This window comes from Coniosporium apollinis (genome assembly GCF_000281105.1).
Source record: "Coniosporium apollinis CBS 100218 chromosome Unknown supercont1.3, whole genome shotgun sequence".
NCBI lineage: Eukaryota > Fungi > Ascomycota > Dothideomycetes > Coniosporium > Coniosporium apollinis.
Window position 1 is genome coordinate 518,354 of NW_006913265.1, and position 21,627 is coordinate 539,980.

At 55.1% G+C, this 21,627-nt stretch overlaps 6 protein-coding genes across 6 annotated transcripts; 3 read left to right on the forward strand and 3 right to left on the reverse strand.

The window, feature by feature from the left end:
* Positions 1-683: 683 nt before the first annotated feature.
* On the forward strand, positions 684-3,255 carry W97_00890 (uncharacterized protein; the record flags this gene model as incomplete). The annotated part of the gene is made up of 9 exons (XM_007778801.1): positions 684-791; positions 858-1,106; positions 1,267-1,411; positions 1,522-2,202; positions 2,257-2,424; positions 2,481-2,514; positions 2,566-2,743; positions 2,796-3,000; positions 3,059-3,255. 9 exons carry the CDS (start codon positions 684-686, stop codon positions 3,253-3,255), a joined length of 1,965 nt encoding a protein of 654 aa, XP_007776991.1.
* A 572-nt stretch (positions 3,256-3,827) lies between these two features.
* Positions 3,828-4,757, reverse strand: W97_00891 (uncharacterized protein; the record flags this gene model as incomplete). The annotated part of the gene is made up of 3 exons (XM_007778802.1): positions 3,828-4,003; positions 4,112-4,204; positions 4,268-4,757. 3 exons carry the CDS (start codon positions 4,755-4,757, stop codon positions 3,828-3,830), a joined length of 759 nt encoding a protein of 252 aa, XP_007776992.1.
* A 514-nt stretch (positions 4,758-5,271) lies between these two features.
* W97_00892 (uncharacterized protein) lies at positions 5,272-10,156 on the reverse strand (the record flags this gene model as incomplete). Its single annotated transcript, XM_007778803.1, has 2 exons — positions 5,272-6,432; positions 6,488-10,156. The coding sequence occupies 2 exons, from the start codon at positions 10,154-10,156 to the stop codon at positions 5,272-5,274; spliced, it is 4,830 nt and encodes a 1,609-aa protein (XP_007776993.1).
* A 675-nt stretch (positions 10,157-10,831) lies between these two features.
* On the forward strand, positions 10,832-14,061 carry W97_00893 (uncharacterized protein; the record flags this gene model as incomplete). The annotated part of the gene is made up of 4 exons (XM_007778804.1): positions 10,832-10,901; positions 11,058-12,330; positions 12,436-13,530; positions 13,617-14,061. 4 exons carry the CDS (start codon positions 10,832-10,834, stop codon positions 14,059-14,061), a joined length of 2,883 nt encoding a protein of 960 aa, XP_007776994.1.
* A 2,244-nt stretch (positions 14,062-16,305) lies between these two features.
* Positions 16,306-18,887, reverse strand: W97_00894 (uncharacterized protein; the record flags this gene model as incomplete). Its single annotated transcript, XM_007778805.1, has 2 exons — positions 16,306-17,045; positions 17,114-18,887. The coding sequence occupies 2 exons, from the start codon at positions 18,885-18,887 to the stop codon at positions 16,306-16,308; spliced, it is 2,514 nt and encodes an 837-aa protein (XP_007776995.1).
* Positions 18,888-19,524: 637 nt separating this feature from the next.
* On the forward strand, positions 19,525-20,752 carry W97_00895 (uncharacterized protein; the record flags this gene model as incomplete). The annotated part of the gene is made up of 3 exons (XM_007778806.1): positions 19,525-19,872; positions 19,923-20,229; positions 20,283-20,752. 3 exons carry the CDS (start codon positions 19,525-19,527, stop codon positions 20,750-20,752), a joined length of 1,125 nt encoding a protein of 374 aa, XP_007776996.1.
* Between the last annotated feature and the right edge of the window lie 875 nt (positions 20,753-21,627).

The following is a 21,627-nucleotide window of genomic DNA, read 5'->3' on the forward strand; positions in this document are numbered from 1 at the left end:
TCATTTTCCGACCGAAAGCTTTCCCGTTGAGAATCCGAGCCGGCACGGGACCAGAGTCCGGACGAGCTCTGTGCTCGAAGCTGTCTTGGATCCGTGCATTGTTTCATGGTATTGATTTTGCATATTCCTATCTCCTTACCACCTGCAAGCCGCATGTTGCTCGGCTTCAGCTTAGGCACGTGACATGTACACGTGATGCTGAGCGCTAAGCGGCTCTCGTCAGCCATCCATTCGCGCCTTCGTTCTCCTGTCCAGGACACGACGCAACAACCACCTGCATGCATCAGGTCTCTACATGCTCAGTAAGATCTCAAACAACAACGTTGAAGCTGCCGTTGTCGCGTGCCTTCACTTCGACCGTCTGTGATTGTTGTTTCTAGGACTTCTTGAGACCTTCCTAGCCCGCTCTCGCTGGAAGTCGCGCCCACCTTCTGCGTAGCTCAGCTCAGTAACAAATTGACTTGCGCAAAGGCGCCCAGCCAGCTGAAGGACTTCACTTGACTGCCATCGCTGTTTATCCCTCTGAGCGATCCGTAGCTCTGTTCGTCACGTAAACTGCGCTTACTTGGGGTTTGGCTGCGGCAAAGGTTCATTCTGCTCTCAGAGGTGCTCGTTTGACTTGCTCGAAGACGCGCATCGGCTTTATTTGAACTGGTCGGTGTGGTGTAGTAACCGTCTTGACCATGGAAGAACTAGACGCGCAGCTGCAATCTCTACAAACCCTCAAACCGCCAGGAGTAACCAAGACGAAGATCGAGTCCATCACGGCGATATGTATCGCCAACGTACAAGTACGGATTCTTCAGTCACTTCTACTTTGCAGGGTCTCATCAGACTGACACTTACTCGCCCAACAGGCAGAGGCACTGATCATCCAGACGATCTTGGCGCATTTTCAAAGAACTCCCGCCACGCATAAGCTAGGCGTGCTCTACGTTGTAGACTCCGTGACGCGACAGTGGGTCGAAAAGGCTCGCCATGCAGGTCAGGCGCTGTCTGGCTCTGCTGCGGCGCCAGGTACTTATGCGGCCGGAGTTCATAAGATAACCGAGGTGCTGCCCGTGATGATGAACGAGCTCATCCAACACGCACCGGAGAACCAGAAGGTAAGCCTATCCAGGCATAATCGTGCACTCTGCACCACCGAGGCCTAGGTCGATGCCCTTCCGAGCAGTTCACGCCGACGACTTGCAACGGTGAATATGCCAGACTGCTCGGCGCCTTTCCAATAGCCGCACATGTACTCACGCGTATCTGCAACATTAGGAAAAGGTCAAGAAGCTGTTGGACATTTGGGAGCGCGGCCATACGTTTCCGGCCACCATGCTCGCCGACTTCAAGCAGAGATTGGAGGCTCCTTCACGTAAGATATATATCTTTCCTTTGTCTTTTGGCTTTTGTCCCAAAGCTCGTTCTGATGCACTGGTCCGGACCCTATAGTTGCGCGATCGTATACCCCCAGTGGAGATCCTCCATCCAGCGCCACAGAAGTCCCAAGGACAGCAACGCAGCAAACGGTAGAGCAACCGCAGCTAGTTGGCACGGCCACCACAACAGCCGCACCAGTCTCGCAAGATCCAGGTTCCATCCTAGCTTCGCTTGCAAATATGGGCAATCAAGCCCCAGCGAGTGCCGTACCTGCGCCTTATGCGGCTCAAAGTAAAGGTAATTTCACGCACGTGACCAGTATACAGCATCAGAACGGAGCTCCTCCGGCATTGCAACCTCAATCAGCGCTTCCGTACATGCCGCAGGCCAACATACCCATTGCAAGCACTAACGGTAATGTCAACGGTCCTGCTGTTCAGGCAAATGCGGCTGCGGTCGCCTTTCAATTTGCAGAGAATTTTCCTGGAGGCCTTCCGGCTTTCGTGCAAATATTGCAAGCAATCCAGCAGCAGAATCTGCCACCCCAACAAGAAGCGCAGTTGTTGGCGATGTTGGGGTTTCCACAAGGAGCTTCAACAGTCCCGCCGGCACTTCCAGCTATGGCACAGCCTGCTGTTGGTATGCCAAGTGGGTATACACAGAGCGCTCCAGAAAACGGATTGCAAGTCGCACAAGATAGCCTAGCATCTGAGCAGAACGGTAGGCACATGGCCCATGACAGCCACACACAGCGAGATCGTAGCCGCTCGCCTGATTACTCACACAAAAGACGGCGCGTCACTCCGCCCAACCGCCGTGCTAGTCCCACATACGGTGTTTATGATCCCGCAGCTGTATCTGTTGGGAACACGGTAAGTCAGCAAGCAGAGCATGATAGACGTGGAAAGGGCAGAGGACGAGGCAACCGTCGTGACCATCGTCAAAGAACACCACCTGCGCACCTCAGCAAGCCGATATCTCCGGCAAACGTACCTCGAGGTCTGCAGCCGAAATGGGTTGAATTTGATAAAAGCCTCGCTCCTGGGACCATCAAAGGTAAACAGCGTACTCTCAATCGGCTTACTCGCCCTCTGCTAACGTGGCATATGTAGTGCTTAGCAGGACCCTATTCATCGGCGGAGTCAAGTAAGTTCCTCAGCGCTGCCAGTTCAGGCTCGTTAACTGACATGACTGTAGCTGTCCTGAGGCGGAGGTAAAGGCTATCTTCAGCCGCTTCGGCAAAGTCCAGACGTGCATCGTCAACCCCGACAAGCATCATGCGTTCGTCAAAATGGTCGACCGCAAAGACGCTGTTGCCGCAAAAGTGGGCATGGAGAACAGCACCGATCCCGAGGTAGTCAACAAAGCACGCAGCGTAAGTAGACCGGCATCCCATGCGCTTGACGCGATCCAGCTAATCCGTTCAGACCCGTTGGGGTGTCGGGTTCGGCCCGCGCGAGTGCAGCGACTACAACACCGGCATCAGCATCATCCCAATCGATCGCCTGACTGATGCCGACCTCAAGTGGGTGGTTAGTGCTGAGTACGGCGGGACCGGGGGCGTACCTCTCGAAAGCGGCATGGTCATGGAAGAGCCGGACATCGAGATTGGAGCAGGTGTATCGTCAAAAGGTGAACAAATTCGTCACGTGCCCTTATCAGAGCCTCTTGCTAACTCCAGGACTTACAGCCATCAGCGCTCGTATGGGTCCAGAGCCTATCCACCATCGCGGTGGCGGCAGCATGGGGCGTAAGAAACATTTCGACCCCGGCGCGCCACGCTATCGTAAAGCGGACAAGCGTACATCGCCAAAAGCAGATGCCGCCATCGGAGTGCCACCGCCTGTGCCTGGCTTTGGATTTCAGCTTCCGGGCATGAACAGATGACCGTCTTCGTCTGGTTCAGAGGCAGAATGATGCTTGTCAGCCAGAACGGATCCACAGTAGTTTTGCCCTCCCCCAGTTCCAAATCAGCTATATCTCTTCTTTTCTCTTCGTTACGGCGTGCATGTCGCCCGCTGGCTGTGGTTTCCAGGGTGGTGAGGAAGGTTTTCGAATGCATAGTATGCGAGGATGGGGAAAGGTTGGCCCGGGTGTTTCTAAGCATGTAGCTCTCAACTGCACGGCGTTGGATAACAAGGGGCTATAGTTCAGCATTTACTCCGGCTCTGAGCTGGGCCTCGAGTCCGCATATAGCTTTCATCTTTAGTTGTACACTAGCAATTCGATTATGGGATCTCCGTTCCCGTTCCAAAGCAACACTGAACATCCAAAGAATGCATGCTGTGTGCAACGCCCACGTTCGATCGAGTGGCTATTCAAGGTTCACAATATCCCAGCACACCGCGGGACTCAATGTTGTAGAGTATAATGGACGTATGTCACTCTGTAATCGATTGTATCATTGTGGTCCTGATCTGTGACGTACACGCCTGCACCTCAACACGCCTCACCCAGCATCACCGTCTCCTCACCTGACTCGAACCACCGTTCTCGCCTTCGTCAGCACCCGTAGACTTCCCAGCCATCCAGCTCGCCAGGTCGAAATTCTGCAACTGCGCCGCGGGGTTGTTTGCCGATGCCAGCGGACTTTTCTTCTGCATCTCCTCGAACTCGGCGCGGGTTTCGGGGTCCACTGCAATTCACGCAGCAGTCAGCGACATGTCTAGCATACAAGTACAGTGCAAGTAGTTGTATTGGACGTATGAATGAGAGGAATAGGAAAGGGAGGCGGGAAGCTTACTGTTCTCCATCAGATACGGCATCCCCACGATCAGTCCTAGCGAGAACAGCGCCATGAGAATCATGGGGCTCTTCAGGAAGCTCAGAACCGAGACTGCGCATGTCAGCCAGCAAACTTTTCAATTATTTCGCTCCCATGCGCGCGTTGAACACTTACACCCACTCCTCTCCTGGTAGTACTCCTTCCCCGCCACCGCCCTCACCTCCGCAGCCACCCTCCCTCTCCCCACTCCCCTAACCTCGCCCTTATTGTCCCACTCGTTTCCGCGGAATGTCTGCCAGACCTGTACCAGCTCCCCCTTCTCCTTGCCTCCTACCTCTTTTACTCCCTCCTCCTGCTCGTCACCCTCCTCCTCTCCCACCGCCCCAACGCCCCCAACATCAACCCTCAGCCCCTCAAAGACCACATCCCTGCAATGGACGTTGAGTAAATAGCTCCCGGTGGTGAGGTTGCGGAACTCGAACGTGTTGGCGCGGGTTAGGTAGGCGGTGGCCGGAGGGCCGGAGGCGTGGAGCGTTGCGTGCGTTGTTGGCGGGAGGAGGGACGGGTTCGGAACGTGCTGGGAGGGATGGATTTGCAGGATGAGGTCGGCGGCGAGTGTGAGGATTGGGAGGAAGGGGAGGAGTATGGTGGTGGGGAGGCGCATCGTTGGCGGATTTGCGAGGTTGGTGGGCCGTTGGGCGTAAGAAGGGGTTTAGTGACCAGTTGCTTTTGAGTGGTGGGTACTGGATGGTTGCCCTGTGGTGGTCGTGGTGGTCGTGGTTGTGTGTACGTAGGTTACTGGAGATTAATGGGTGCCTCAGGCCAGAGCACAGAACAGCAACGTCACTGGACGAAAAGAGGAATGAGAATAGCGTTGTCATTTCCACTGTTCTTAAACGTCGAGTACTACGAAAAGCAGCAAAACACAAAAACTTTTGCTTCAAGGTATACCAATCCCCAGACCTATTCCTCCGGCGAAAATTCACTTTTGATATACACAATGCCACGCACAAAATGCAGCGAAAAACAGCCACCCACACATCGCGATGATGCATTTCCAAAACGCCTCCCGGGTATACCGTTCCTTCCCACCCTTTCCATCCTACGCAAGAATATACCGCGCCTAAGCACACGTGACTTCGCCAGCTCCCGTCTGCCCAAGACCCTATTCGGCAGCTTCAACCCCTAGAATGATCCGACGCCTGCTTCTCCGTCTCCGTGGACCCGCTGAGCGTACTACTCCTGCTGGTCGCCTCGCTCACAAAAGTCGCAATGCTCGTCCTCTTAAACACGCCTCCGCTCTCCCTCGTCCCGGGGCTCGTGACCGCCAGCGGCCCTGAAGCGATTTGACCCCCACCACCTGACGAAGGCATTGATATCGCCAGCGGTGGCCCTTGCTGGCTTTCATGCCTCTCTTTTAGTCTCCGAATCTGCCGCAGCCGCGCGCACCACGAGGAGGGATACTCGCCATTCGCGCGGTTCTGCCAGACGAGGCTAAAGACGGACGCATTGAGCGCGATAAGGCGGACGTAGTTCGGCAAGCTCTTGCCGCTGATGATCTTCGGTTCCGCGGCCGGGGAGATCTCCGGGAAGCCCGGAGCGACCATGACCTGGACCTTGTAGAACAGATCTTTACCGTCGTACGAGGCCGACCTGGTCTCGACGAAAGAAGCCCGCGCCTCGGGCGTGATGACGATGTAGACGTAGTTGAAGGCGGAGGGGAACATGTTGAAGTTGAAAGGGAGACCCGAATTATTGAAGATGATGTTGACGTAGTCGTTCCCGATGTGGCTTTTCTTGCGGATCAGGAACTCGGTGTTGGGGTCTGTGGGCATGATGGTGGGGATGTGGAAGACGATCTCGGTGACGCGGTCGCGCCAGCAGTAGGTGAACTCGCCGTCGTCATTGTTTTGCCGATCTAGGCCTTGTGTGTTGAATTTGGCGTTTTTGAGCCGCATCAGAGAGCCAAGATCGCCAACGAAGGCGGTGTAGTCCGAGGATCCCATGACGTTGGCGAAGACTTCGGCTTCGGTTTTCTGGCCGTCGCCAATGAAGAGGACGCCGACTTTGTGGCCGTCAACGGTAGGAATGTGGTCGAACATGGTTATGGCGCGTCGCGTCTGTTCGTCGTCTGGCAGGGGTATTGGTGGCTTGGTGCCTGCCCCGTATGTCGAAACCAAGCTTTGGGAGGAGTAGAGTTCTTGAAGTATTGCGTCCGGTAAGATGCCGACATATGTTGACTTGTAGAACTCTTCAGCTGCGAGGCCTGTTGTGAGAGGTACTTGATGTCGCGGTGGGTCGTTCAATAGTGGCCTGTAAATGGAGTACTTTGTGCTGGTCTAGTTTCCCGATTAGCGCCCAGCCAAACCCAAATGGATGATAGATGAGACTTACCGGTCGTCGATGGGTGATGTGGGAGATACCCGTCCGGGCTGCAGTCTCGATCGTTACAAGACTTAACCCAATCACCCAAGACTTCGCACGGATTTCTCCATCTGAGGGCTTAGCGAACTCTGCATCAGCGGCTGTTTCGTCACGATCAGACCAAGCGACTCTATACATCATGTCCATTGTGACTAAACTGTAATCGTCGACAATCTCCCGGCCAGCAGAATCGGTATAGGTAAGGTTTTTGGCAATCCAATCCTTGTACTTCTGACGATCTTGAAGCTTCAAAGCCATAAACCAGAAAACGATGACATGAAACGCGAGCGCATGGACATATTGCGGAAGATCTTCGGTGGCCGACCTGGTCGAGATTTTGGAGTCATGTCTGGATGCTGCAGCGAGATCCCTCGAGGGCCCGCTATGTCTCAGACTTCCTAGGGCATGCTGCGAAAAAGCCTGGTTTGATACTCTGTCGCGCTGATCCCGGACTGACTGCAGGTAGCGGAAACAGACGCCAAAGACCATTTTGAAGTCATCCTCGCGGAAGTTCTTGTATAGATCTGACATACGAGACAAACCGGCCAGAAATTCGAGAATATGAATGGCGTTCTGGGATTGCGTAACGATCTGAGACATCTTCTGCATGATGCTGTCCAAACACTTACTAGTAGACAGCGGAAGCTCATGACAGCATACCGTAAGCGCGTGGATACACCACTTGGAGGTTCTGTCCCAAGAGCCTATACCTAGATGGAACGTCCTGACCATGTCGTCCTCTTCAGACTTGTCGAAGTGCGGATTGTAGCTGATGAGCATGGTAAGGATATGGAACAGGCATACGGCAACATCAGCCTTCTTCAATGACGTAGATGCAGGTGGCTCATAAAAGCTTGCGGTCTTGATCTGGTCACAGAGCAGGTTTCTTAGAATCCTAATGGCCTGGATTACCCCTCTGAAGAGGGATTGATTTGTGAGTTGAGCACCGAGGTGAACCAAAAGATAGCTGTAGATTTCCCAATCGGCTCCATGCTGGAGAATAGAGATCAGGAAGTCAATCCAGAGGCCGATGTTCAGCTCTTCCCGAGTGTTCGACGGATCGTTGTCTGGAAGACTAAGATGAGAGTACAGAAAAGGGCTGGCTGTGGCACACGGTTCTTCCGGCAGGCCCCTTGCACCGCCGTACATCCAGATTGGCGGAACAGGCCTTACCATCCTGATAGGCCCGCTAATGACACGATGTACCGGCTTCGTGGAGGCAGTGTGCGGACTAGCTGCGGATGTAGCTCTGCTGTCCCGTGAGGACGATTGATCATCGGCGCGGGATTGCCTGTGTTGGCCGTAGTCCTCAACAGCATAGTTGCCAGCTGCTGTTTCTACTGTGCGGCACAATACAGCGGCGATACTCTCACCCTCCGACGATGGGGTGACTAGGATCGCCTGATTGGTATCGCTGCGCAAGCGGAAGAGGAGCTTGAGTGCGCTGATGCGAGCATCTATGGCACAGAAGTCGGCTTTCGCAACACGTAGTAGCAGCTCAAAGATCATTTGCGCCTTGTACGCTGAGACGCTGACAGTTCGAATGAACAATCTCACCAGACATAACGTCAGCACATTGGAAGGTGAGCCCGGGTCTTGCTGCTCAGTAGGCGCACGCGAGGATGACGGTGACCAGTAGTTCAAAGCGGGCGACTCGATTGAATTACTGCTTCGTCTCAGGAGCACACTGCGGAACAGGTCGAGTATACGATCAAACAGCGGCCCCGGTGCCCACCTTGCGACGGTAAGCGCGAAGTTACCAAGGACCTCCAGAACTTTGGGATCATCTTCGTTCGAAATGGCCTCGAGCATCATGATCGCGAACTCGGCGACAGTGCTAGTCTCGCTGACGCTCTCCACTGCGAAATATGCATCGACAAGGGTGTTCAACACCAGGATACGGAACCGTGGAGTGCGCTCCTTGTCGCTGAAAAACACAGCCAGCAGATCTCGACACGCAACAAGCCAGCCGTCGTTCGACGGATGAAGTAAGCGCTCTTCGGCATAATAGTTGATCAGCCTGCTGGCTATGGTCTCATCCAGCTGACTGCCTAACCGTCTGAAGAGATCCATAACTGCCGCTTTCTGAATGAAGTCCATGGCAGGGATGATAGCGTCCAGGTCCTGGATTATTTGGGCTAGATCCCCAAGATGATTAACCGGGTCGCCATCGTTGTTGCTGGCCAACATCAGCGATGCGTCCGGTGGCACAGCTCCAGGCTGCATATCCTTTTCTAGAGGTTCCTTTGCGTTCAACGCCCGAGCACATTCGTCCACAATTTCAACGAAGGCGGTCCAATCATCCTCCTCTAGCAACAGCAGCGATAGGTCAGCGTCCCTCAGGATAACGGTTAGTAGCTGTAGTATTTCTGCTTCTATTTTGTGGTATCGCATGAGTAGCGGACCCTTGAGTGCCGGAAGCAGTAGCGAGAGCGAAACCCTCGGCAGATTGTCTGCACCCTTGGCGAGCAAAAGACTTTGCAGAGCATGAAGGGCGCCTCTGACTATGTTTCTCCTCGGTTTCTCTGCGTGCGGCTCCTCTGACAGAACATTTAGCAGTACAACAACTGCATATTGACCCATGTGGGAAGTCAGGAGATGACTGAGCGCCGCCCAAGTTTGCTTTTGGCAGCTTGGCAGCTGGCGATAGACATCGCACAACGTCTCAAGACAGGATTTCAGAGAGCGCCGTGGTATTTGTGTGTAGGTGATGAGGGCATTGAAGACGTTGACGCAATTGATAATGTCCGCTTCGCTGATAGTCTGCCTGCAGATGGAGTTGCTCACCTCCAATAAGAACTCCACATCATGCTCCTGAAACAACCTGGCATTGAACTTCACGACATCGACTACATACTGGAAAAGCCGAGCGAGGCCCTTTTCCAAGGTATCGAGGTCGACGTCAGCTTTAGATTTCTTCTTCGCCTTACGAGCGTCAGCGACGATTTTAAACCGTCGCCACAGGGTCTTTGCAAGAGTGTTGGAAGGCAGAGCCTCAAAAGCCTCAACGTTCCGTCCATTAACAGTTAGAGCGAGCAGTATCTCGAAGCGAGTATCGAAATCTGCGTCGTTTTGGTTGGCCGCCACTGCTTTGAAGAAGGCACTACGTTCCACAGAAGAGAGGTCGGGGAGCTGCACGCAGCTTTTGAGAAGCCTGTAGACCGCGCGTGTTGCATCGGCATGTCCTTCGCGGTCCGCAAGATCCTGCGCGGTGGTCCAGATCGCCAGCACATTGGTGATAGGATAAGCCTCTAGTATCGGACATATGCGATCGATCGCTCCTATCCTTTCGGCTAGAGGACAGTCTGGATGCAGTTGCTGCAACAATGGTCCCAGTTCAGGCGGTCCACCAAGTACATCTCCGAAAGATGAGGGTATAGCCGTCCGCCCTGCCGCCAGTCCAGCGTCCGGCTCAGCACGGCCTTCGGTGACGTCGATGTGATTGTTCCGCGCGATAGTCTTCAGCCTCGAGCTGCTCTCGTGCCGTACGAGTTTGGGCGGTGCCGGTGTTATGACTGCGGCAGATATCGCGGGCGTCTTGATCCGGCCGCCGGTGAGGTTTCTAAATGCGCCGAAGAGTGCCGAGGAAGAGGACCTTCTTTCTGGGGTTTGCGGCACATCGTTTGGGGTCGGAGACATGTGTCCCGTCGAGACTGCCTGGACTTTATAAACGTTTATCAGGCTAGAGTGAGAGTATTGTCAGCTTTGTTCGGAAGTGGGTCCAGCAAACAGATAACGATCTGAAGTCCAAGAAAGCACATAATCGCAAAGTCGATCCTATCTAGCGCAGAGCAACGAAAGGGACAAGCGTACATGTATGTAGATTCAAACCCACGGGAAGCAGTTCTGGCTCTGGGACATCTAAGCGTGGCGCTCTGCCCGCTCCATTTGCGACAAACCACGGATACGGCAGGTGTTGGGAGCTCTGAAGGTTTCCATGAAGCCCGGCACGTTCAGTTGACAGCGACCGGATCGCGGAAGCTAAGGCGAAGACGAAGGCATGGTTCCGGGGCTGGCGGAGATGGGTTTGGTCGAGGCAGGCGCACGAGGACAAGGGAAAATTGCTTTGGGAGGGCTGCGAGGGCTGCGACTGCAGGATCTGGGGTCAACCAAGAGCGGCACAAGCGGGCCCGGGGGATCACCATCACCACCTGGCACGCCGGTAAGGCTGAGACGCATGGCCCCCGAAGTTCTGCCTGGCTCCTGCCGTTTCCATGGCTTCACATCTGTACAATTTATTCTAAGGCCTCCATTTTCGATCCACGGCCCCGTCTTTGATCGCTCACTTTCACACTCTTCATAGCCACATCCGCCATGGCTGCAAACCAGCAAGCTGTTGCTGACCTCCTGAACCTCAGTCTAGATCCCCGACAGAACAAACAAGGTGAGCCTCGTGATTTCTGTTTGTTTACGGCCGTCTTGGAGCTCTCTGGAACCCGTCTGGCGTGTTCATATGCCCAAAAACCCCTACTTAACTCAGCTTGGAGCTGGACTCTGTACAGCTGCCTAAGCCCGACGTAACTGACGAAGTTGTCTGCAGCCGAAACCGCGTTAAAGCAACAAGAGACGCAGCCGGGCTTCTCCATAAGTCTTCTCCACATAGTCGCGAACAACTCCTTTCCCCTCACGACCAGGCTTGCAAGCGCGCTTTTCTTCAAGAACTTCATCCGGAGGAACTGGACGGACGAAGAGGGCAACTACAAACTCCCGCAGGATGAGGTGTTCGCCATCAAACAAGAGCTGATCGGCCTTATGATCGCCGTCCCTCCAGCGATACAATCACAGCTCGGAGAAGCAGTGAGCGTCATCGCGGACAGCGACTTCTACGAGCGCTGGGACACCTTAGTGGACGACCTCGTGTCGCGGCTCACGCCGGACAATGCTACGACCAACAACGGCGTGCTGCAGGTGGCACACTCGATCTTCAGGCGTTGGCGGCCGCTCTTCCAGTCAGACGAGCTGTACACAGAGATAAACCACGTCTTGAGCAAGTTCGCTCACCCATTCCTCGCTCTTTGGGACAACACCGACAATGCCATCACACAGAACCAGAACAACAAGGGCGCGCTGCAGGAGTACTGCAAAACCTTGGATCTCATAGTAAAGCTCTTCTACGACTTGTCATGTCAAGACCTGCCGCCGGCTTTCGAAGAGAATCTGCCAGCCGTCGTCGGCCTGCTACACAAATACCTCGTTTACGATAATCCACTATTGCACACAGATGATGACGACGAGGCGGGCGTTCTGGAGGACTTGAAAGCAGACATCTTCGATGCACTGATACTCTACGTGCAAAAGTATGAGGACGCGTTCGGAGGTTACCTGACGCAATTCATCAGCAGTTCGTGGAGTCTCCTGACGGCAGTCGGGCCAGAAACCAAATATGACATCCTGGTCAGCAAAGCTTTGCAGTTCCTCACCTCTGTCACAAAATCGCCGCAGCATGCGCAGAACTTCAATGATCAAGGCACACTTGGTCAAGTCGTTGAGAAGGTCATCCTGCCAAACCTTGCGCTTCGGGAGTCGGACATTGAGCTCTTCAATGACGAACCAATCGAGTTCATCAGGCGGGATCTGGAAGGGTCAGACAGCGACACACGACGACGTGCAGCCACCGACTTCTTGCGCCAACTCATGGAGCAGTTCGAGAAGTTGGTCACCGAGGTCGTCTCAACATACATGAATCGCTATCTAGAAGACTACGCCAAGGATCGGGAGAGTGGCTGGAGGTCAAAGGATACTGCAGTCTACCTGTTCTCTGCGATAGCAGTCAAAGGCACCGTCACCAGCCAAGGCGTAAAGAGCGTCAACAGGTAAGCCGCTCCGACCGCACCCGTGTTTGTTCATGTCTCTCGTGTTACTTCGATTAGTAGTAGATATTCGCTTTGAGACAGCAATGGAGGCTGACGATTGCGTAGCTACACGGATATTCTTGATTTCTTTCAGAAGAACATAGCACAGGATCTTACCGCGGAAGACACTCACCCGATCCTCCAAGTCGACGCAATTAAATACCTCTACACTTTCCGAGCGCAGCTAACACAGCAATACTGGCAAGCAGCGTTCCCGCTCCTAGTCAGACACCTCGGTTCTTCCGAGTATGTCGTGTACACTTATGCTGCTATCGCGGTCGAGCGCGCCTTATCCCTCACCAATGAACAAAAGAAGCCGATCATCCCTCACAACGATGTCGTCGCGCTTTCGAAGGACCTCCTGCAGCATCTTTTCCTTCTCATCCAGAAGGATTCTGCCTCCCAAAAAATCCAGGAAAATGAATTTCTGATGAGATGCGTCATGCGCGTTTTGATCGTGATCAAGGATGGCGTGGTACCAATCACGGACATGGTTCTTCGCAACTTTGTTAATATTACTAAAGTCATACGGCATAACCCCAGCAACCCTCGATTCTACTACTACCACTTCGAAGGCATCGGCGCGCTCGTACGGTACGCTGCACCGGCGCAGCCGGAAAAGCTCGAGACAGCGCTCTACGACCCGTTTGCTGCAGTCCTCGCAGAAGACGTCCAAGAGTTCTCACCCTACGTCTTCCAGCTTTTCGCCGCACTTCTGGAAGCTAACCCATCCGGCACCCTGTCTGAATACTATCTCTCGCTCATCCCACCAATCCTCATGCCCACCATCTGGGAACTCAAGGGCAACGTCCCAGCACTGGTGCGGCTTCTCACAGCCATGCTTCCCCGCGGCGCCGACAGCATAGTCAAGAACGACCAAGTCGAGCCCCTGCTCGGCATATTCCAGAACCTGATCTCGAAGAAGACGACTGAAAGCCACGGCTTCGACCTCATTGAGGCGATCATAGCCTCAATACCGGCGGCAATGCTCCAGAATTACTTTGTGCCTATACTTCAAATCATGCTCACCCGTCTCTCCAACTCCAAAACCGAGAATTTCTCCCTACGCTTCACCCGCTTCTACCACTTCATCTCGGCGCGCGACGACAAGGGTTTGGGCGCGGATTTCTTCATCAGCGCCACGGACCAGATACAAAACGAGTGAGTACAAACCCCCTTTGCCTCTATGGAGTCTACATGCCCCTACCCTTCTCCTCAACGCAGAACCTAGCTAACAGATCACTCAGCGTCTTCCGCCCACTATATCCCTCCATAATCCTCCCAGACACCCAAAAGCTGACCCGCCCCACCGACCGCAAAACCGCCGTCGTCTCCCTCACCAAAACCCTCGCCGACTCCCAAGCCTTCGTGACGCGCTACCAAAGAGGCTGGGCGCGCACCTGCGAGGCCTTGCTGCAGCTCCTGACGAACCCACCCGCGCCGTCCGTGGCCGCCGACGACGTGATCGTCGAAGCGGACATCGATGAGGTCGGCTTCGGCGTCGGCTTCACGCAGCTCACGACGTGTAAGCAGGCGCCCCGGGATCCGTTTCCGGAGATTGGGGACGTGAAGGGCTGGGTTGGGAGGTATTTGAAGGAGGCGGATGGGAGGACGGGCGGGAGGATTGGGGCGCTGGTTGGGGAGAGGCTGAGTGAGGAGGCGCGAAGGGCGTTGGTGGATTATATGAGTTGAATGGGGAAGACTTGGTGGGGTGGGGAATATGGAGCGGGGAGCATTTGATACCAGGTAGCGCGTTGGTGCGGTTTGGGAACAGGTGGAAGCAAAGTCGTTGGGAAGACGCGGAGGAGAATTACGCTGTTCATAGGTAGGTCAGGTAGGTAGGAATGATAAGAGTAGATGTATAGGGGAAGACGTCGCAGATCTAACTTTACCACCTCCCCAGGTTTCCCGCTCTTGGACACTGGCTTCAACGGTGACCTGTTCACCTATCCGGTTGATACACACCGACCGGAATGACCAACGAACCCCTAGAAGTCTTGTTTGGGCTGCCGCACTTCATTGTATCACGCCATCAACTGCAGTCGGGCAGACGGATGCGCAGACGAGCGTTAGTAACACCTGCTCAAACGCTCGCAGCATCCAACTACACTACACATTTAGAAAAACCACAAAGGCCTGCTACCAAGGCTGGGCACTCAGAGCACGCAGCGACGCCGCTCGAAGCCCACTCAAAACACATCGCTACGCATCACAGTCGTCCAACGGACACGGCCTACCCATATGAGCGCATTTTCCATCTGCCTCATCTCCTAGCCAACTTCCGAATCGGGTAACACCACCCTACTTCTGTAGAACGCCGCAACGAGGTGGTAGGTCGGACCCCCCCCCCCCACTATAGCCACTGCGGCCTACCCGGAGGGTTAGTGGGCGGTTGGTGGGCGGCTGTGATTGTGTAGGGCACAACCGTGACGCTGACCACGACGACTTCAAGAAAGCCACCTACCTGGCAGTAAGAAGATAGCGCTGACAGCGTAGATCAACTAAGGAGGTGAAGCAGATCCGTGGCTGTCGGATTCATACAGTCAGTATCATCGCCACAATGCGGAAGGGATTCTGGAAGGAATGATAGCAAGAACCATGACGTGCATAGTATCCACGGCCATCGGTATGTTAATGGGGTATTTCAAACCAGCACGACGTTCTTACGAGGAAGCCTCGAGGTCACCTCTGTGTAGATTTCACATTCGTCGTTCTACGAACAATACTCTTTTCCGAATCGGGTGGTGTCGCTTTCCATAGGACGTCGCGCAGTTCTGGCCGGCCAGCCTCACTGTAGAGTGCTCACAGCTTGGACTCGACGACAGGTCCAGAAAACAAAGCCATGGCTTTCCGTCGTCGTAAGGTGGTAGCGAGGACGGTGACTCCATCGATGAAAGAGCCGACCAGCACGAGGACCACAGCGGACGCCGGGATCATGATGCAGATTGAGCAGGACACTGAAAACCGAGGCGAGAAAAGTCGGGCGGTCGTTTCCTGGGGACCTGACACCTCCAACATTCGTAGTCGTTCTACGACCATTAGCTACCGTCCAGATACGGCAATAGCTGGAGCTACCGTAAGACGTCTATCACTCTTCACATCTTCACATCCTCTCGCAGGCCTCATCCATCCATACAAATCACCCGACAAAGCCGCTGCGTGAAAACTTAGCAGGTTCGCGGAGGACATGGACATCAAAGGTATGAATGGTGTCGTATTAGCATACCTTAGAGTAGCCGTACCTGCTTTACTTGGACAAGTTACAGCCGTTACAGAATTCAAACCCCCTCCCTCCACCTTCAGTAGCTTCCGCCCCAAACTCTACAGCGTCCCTGGGGAGATGCTATATGCAGTTGACTGCAACTGGGCATGGCCAGCCCGTGGCTCGCGTCTTCAGTACCCAAGTGTTCTAGTTTTGGTAAACCAGCATCAACACGGAGCTAGTCCGATGTCTAGATTCTTGCTACTATCAAAAACTACGCCCTGAATTAGTACGAAAACGGTAAGATGGACTCTTTTAGAGATGTATCGCTATCTCTATGAACAAGCGCTTTTCATGAAGTGAGCGTCTAAGTAGCGAAAGGTCGAGAAAGAGAGAGACATCCCCAAAGCCAGCAATATAAAAAGAAAGATGCTAAGACCATAAACGACAGGTCCAAGCCCGTTGTGCGCCAATCGCGACGCCCCATATGCCAGCCCCATTACTTCATCCCTCATAATTCATATCGTCCTCGTTAGATCATTAGTAACCCCTCCCATGATGCCCCAAAAGAACGGTGTCTGATCCCAGACCCTCCGACCAGAAAGTAAGAAAAGAAGAAAGAAGCGAAAAGTCATCCCCGTCAAAACTTCCACCTCTTTTCAGAACAGTTCCTTCAGCACTCTCTTTTCTCTCCTTACGGAAACACAGCCCCGAAACTCCTCGACTTGGCCCAATCACCTCCTCCTCGCGGCCTCAAACTCCCCTGCAACAGCCTTGATACCCCACCTCCACCCGTCCCCCAACCCGTCCCTAAACTCCCCACACCACCCCTCAACTCTGCGCCTCCACACCGCCTCCTCCTCCCTCTGCCGTCTGATAAATTCCGGGCCCAGATCAAACTCCTCACCAACAAGCCACTCATCCCTCCCCTTCTCCTTGTCCCCCGCACCCACCGCCGCCCCGCCCAAACTGCTGCCGGGCCGACTACTGCCCGCCCTATTCAGCGCCGGGGCATCCTCGTCCTTGAGGTCCTCGATCGCGGCGAAGGGGTCCTCCTCGTCCTCCGTCGCGGACGGAGACAGCGGATCTGCGTTGGGGTTGTTTCCCGGCCCGAGCTTGAGCCAGCACATGCGGCGCGGGTCGAAGACCATGCCCTTCTCCACCTGGACGCCTCGAGCTGTCCCGACGCCGGAGATCAGGGCCGGGGCGCGCGGGGGCGAGGGCGGTTGCCCGGGCGGCTGTTTCGTCAGCACCGCGGTCAGGTGTTGGTGGCTGAGCGGGTGCGGGTTGTGGTGCAAAGTTGGTGCTTCTTTGGAGGGCTCGTGCGGGTGGTGGTTGCCGTAGGAGGTGGTGCGGTGGTGGTGGGGGAGGGTCAGCGCGATGGCGGTCGTGGGCGTTGTGTTGAAGGAGGCGAGGGCGGATTCATTGCCTTCCCAGCGGTGGAGATGGGGGTTGTAGGTCATGCCTTTTTCGTCTGCGCGTGCGGTGTTAGTGTTTGCGTTATTGGAAATAGATTCTTGGTGGGGGGGAGGGTGAACTTACTCTTCGTCACCGGCGCGTTCATCTGCTTGATCAGGAACGGCTTCTGTCCCGTTCCCTTGGGTTTTGTTTTTTGTGCCGTAGGACTCGTGTGCGGACTTGCAGCCGCGATTTTCGCCTTCCAGTTCGTAGTCATTGGCAGGACTGGTGGTCGCTCTGGCGGCTTCTGTGCGCCGAGCCGGCTCTCTCTTGCTATGCGACTGGCCGCCGTATCCCGCGCGAACCGAGGCAGATTCTGCGGTGGTCGTAGTTTTGTCGGACTTCGCGGCGTTTGCGGTGGTAGCGGAGTCATCATGCGCTCTGGTAAACCTATCCGCCCCTGACTAGGCTGGTGCCGCAGCGTCTTGGGCGCGCCTCGTCCCTTTGGCTCTTTTAAGAATTGCTGCTCCTTCGACGCCGACGTAGGTAGGTCATCGAAAATCTCAAGCTCGCTGCCATCTCCAAAATTGCGTCTTCGGCGTGCTATTGGTGCTGCGAGGACCTTTTTGCTGGCTGCTTGCTGAGCCAATGCCACGGGCGCGATGTCCCGTCTCGGAAGCCGGCTGGGAGTCTCTGGAGGAGCACCACCAAGGCGTGACAGCGGTCGACGGAATGCTGGAGTTTCAGAGCGATGCGGGTCGGAGTCTCGGCGGAAATGCCCTGGTGTGGGCCGTGCGGTGATGTGGTGCGACTGGGCTGTGGAGACACCGGCAGGAAGGAACGGGACAGGTGGTTTGGACCCGGAGTTGTAGGCACTGCGGAGGGCAGGCGCGGATCGTTTCTGCTTCAGAAGTTGCGCGCCCGTGGTGGTGGGCGCTGGGCGCACCTGCTTTGTGGCTTCGGTTGCGCCTGCTTCATATACTGGGGCAAGCCTCGACAGTCTCGAAGCAGCGCCTAACGGTCTCGGTATCCGTGATGCTACAGGCTTGTCGGTGAACGTCAAGGATGTTGTGACACGTGGAGAAGAGATTTGGATTCTGCTGGTCTGTACTTTGAGGTTGCGGTTGAGGGTGAGCTTCTTAGTGTCTAGGACTTCGCCGTGGCCCAAGTCAAGGTCATCGAAGAAGTCGTCCTCTTCGCCAGTGGGCCTCTTCTGCTCGGGCATTGGTGAAGGTTGTGATGGGGAAGCCTGCGCGGGCTCTTGAGGTGATGGCTTCTGTGCCGGTAATGGTGAGGCATCAGGCGTCGCTGTCTCGGCCTCCTTCAGCTTCTTGAGCTTGGCATTGAAGTCGAGCGGTTCAGTCGGAATGATCAGTCCATCCAGGCCGTCGTCCTCGCTCTCTAGAGTCAAGCAGCTGTTTAAGCTGGGGCTCATCGCCGAGACGGAGGAGCTTAGGTTCCTATTTTCGCGCCTGGTTCCGCCGAAGCGGATACCTAAGCTTCCCTCCAGATCGTCGAAGAAGTCGTCGTCTTCTTCCGCGGGCGTTACGGGTGTTTGTGGTGTCTTCAGCCTCAGGCCTCCAGGTGCCGGGAGTTCAAGCTCATCGCCCCAGTCGTCGTCAATCTTCTGTCGCGACTTCTTCTTGCCCAGTCTTTGGATGGTGCCACCGAGCAAGGCGGAGGAAGGCACGCCCGCAGGTATCGGTATTCCGGCATTCTTCGCGGTCGATATGGCATTTTGCGTAGCGGAATCGTCGTTCGGTGTCAAGAGGACATGCCAGTCATCGTCGCCGGCATTGGACTCGGAGTGGACGGAAAGACGCGACGAAAGCGAGGTCTGAACGGTAGAAATCGAGTTGCTGAACAGGTCGCCTTGGAAGTCCCCGTCATCGTCCCAATTCTCTACCGGAGTTGCCATGGTAGACCACGCAATGGTCGCAACTGCCGTGACGTGCGAGAGATTCGAGTGTGGGTGATGTTTGCGATTGGATTATGTGACTGGTGTGTTCGAAGTTCGTGAGTGGTGCTTGCTGTGCGGGTGGTGCCTGGAGAATTGTTGTTGGTTGCTTGGTCGCTGGCTGCTGTATGCAGGTGGTTCTCGCCCAAGTTGAGAGGAGGTTGGTTTTCGGGCGGCAGTCAAGCGAGCTTCACCGCAACCCGAAACAGGCAGCGACAGGCCGTCCTGAACGCGACTCTGTCACGAAACTAGAGCCTCCTGAGGAGGCACTTACAGAGGCTCATGACTCGCGAACTGAGTTTCAGCAAGAGCTGGCGGTCTCGACGGTCGAGAAATTGACGCGAGAAAGGGTACCTGGATGGGATGCGGCGGGTATTGCGCAGTATTTACACGATAGGTCGAAGCTGCTGCAAGTTCCCTAGTCAAAGGATCACAAACTCGATAGATTCTTTCCTGTTCTCCCACCACACTTGTCTGATATCGATTTGGTGCCTTTTCTCTATTGCAGTACGTAGGGTTGGGGTCAATCTGCTGCAACCACGGTACACGGGACTGCTTCAAACGCCGCGGCTTCCTGGTCCCCACTTGTCATTTAAACATGTCCGATCAACATGTCGTACACGTTCGTAGGACCGATGCGGAGGGATCTTTCGTACTCGTAAACGTCGCCCGCAACGGGGCCTTGCCGCTAGATGTGAGGCTTGTTGGAACGGAAGGCGAGAACCCGTACGTTGGGTCAGTCAGGCAGAGCCAGATCAACCAGCTGCGAGCACACAACTATCAAGGGAGCGAAGACGAGTGGAAGACCGTCCTCGAAAAATGTTTACTGCACAAGCCGGCCATTGGTGATTATGCAGCGGTACTTGAAGGCCTTGAGATGGTGGCATCAGTGGGGGAGGACAATCAGATCACGCTCACTCTTCGCAAGAACATTAGTGGCATAACGGTACGTGCTCGGCGCTGTTGCGCTGCCACTTATGCTAAGCGCCCTCTCAGCAACGTCTTGGTGCTATATCCCTAAGGCTCGAGGAAGATGAAGCCATCGAACTTTTCAACTGGACTGCGGCCGCCGCGCAGTCAGCCAGCAGAGTTAGAGATGAGGTGGCAGATCTAAGAGTACAGTTGAATGCGCAGCAGGACACTGTCAACAAGCTGAACGCGCAGCTGCAAGATCTTATCCAGGCCAAGCAGGACCACGAAAACGCACTACTAGAGAAATTCAAAGATCTGCTCAACGCCAAGAAGCTGAAAATCAGAGACCAGCAGAGACTGCTGGCGCGTGCAAAGACGGGACCACCAGCAGGTAAGTCAACGCAAGTCTGACTCCGTTGAGTTCGTGTAATAATATTTATGAAGTAGCAGAAGCACAGCAGCCAAAAGAAGCACCCAAGGGCCGAAGAGCTGGTCCATCCCGGACATCGAAGCGCAAAGCTAAAGGGAAGGCTAGTGCTGTCGTATCTAAGTCTGAGGATGACAAGATGCGAATGGACGAGGAACATACCGAAGAGGCTAGAGAGGAGGAAGAAGCGATGCCTGAGGCTGTGACACCAGATAGAACCGAGACAGAGACAGAGGATGAAGATGGCTTTGCAGCGCCACCAGCATCACAACCCTCTCAATCAGCCACTGCAGGTGTCGGTTCTAAAGGAAAAGCCATCGAAGTGGCAGTGACGAAGGAGATGGAGCAGGCAACCCCTGAGCTACCACCTCCGAGGCGCGCGCTTCCGTTTGCCAACAAGAAGCCACAGAACCAGCCGGCTAAAGCAGCGGGTTCAGCGCCACAAGCTGCGATTGCGGATGATGAAGAGACGGATGATGAGCTCTGAGTGACGACGAAGCTTGATCAAAGCATGGCGTCCTTCAGGGGAAGTACGGGGAGGTTAGGAAGCACCTCCGGCGTCTGCTGGGCTCAGCGTTTTTAGAAGAAGCAGGCACGCCGACAGAAATGTGTCTTTTGCGTGCTGGATGGCAGTAGCATGGCGAAGTGCTCGTGCACTTTCTCCGCACGGGCTGTGGATGTCGCAACAACTACTGTGCTTCCACGAGAATGCGCGACATGTGGGGTTGGAGCACCATCAGACCCTCAGGGATTGGCGGATCCGGCTAGCGCCTAGCTCCCGCGATGTCGGAATCTGGCCTGCGTCCCGGGCGAACAGGGCAGACGAACGGGGCATGGGATGGAAAGGTCGGGTGTGCTGGCTGAAGCGCACCACCCGTGCAGTCCTCGATGTCAGCTAAGCGGCGGTATTCGGGGAGGTAAGTTAAGCAGGCGACAACAGGGGGCCATAGAACGCGCAGTCATGTCCTTTGTCGCAGTCAGTCGGGCGGGCGGTCGGTCAATCAAAATGACAGCCTCGTGTCGTGCCTGACCCTTGCTCGCTCGCTCGCTCGCCTTGCCGAATTGGCAGATCCTGCGCAGCGAGCCTGCCCGTGCTGCTGCTCTCCGGCGGCAGCCCGCGCCAAGACTTCACTACCCCAGCAGCACAATCGTCACACCCGCCCATTGTCTTAATCGGATAGCCAGAACCCAATTCTGACGAAACCCTCCTCACCCTCTATCGACCTTCCTTTCGCATCCAGACAGCATGCCCACCATACCTGCGGCAATTTGTCTCTGAACATTCACAGGACGCTATGGCGGGATGAGCACCAGAGTCAGCTGCAGCTTCAGCTTCGGCCTGCTTACGACCGGATAGAGACG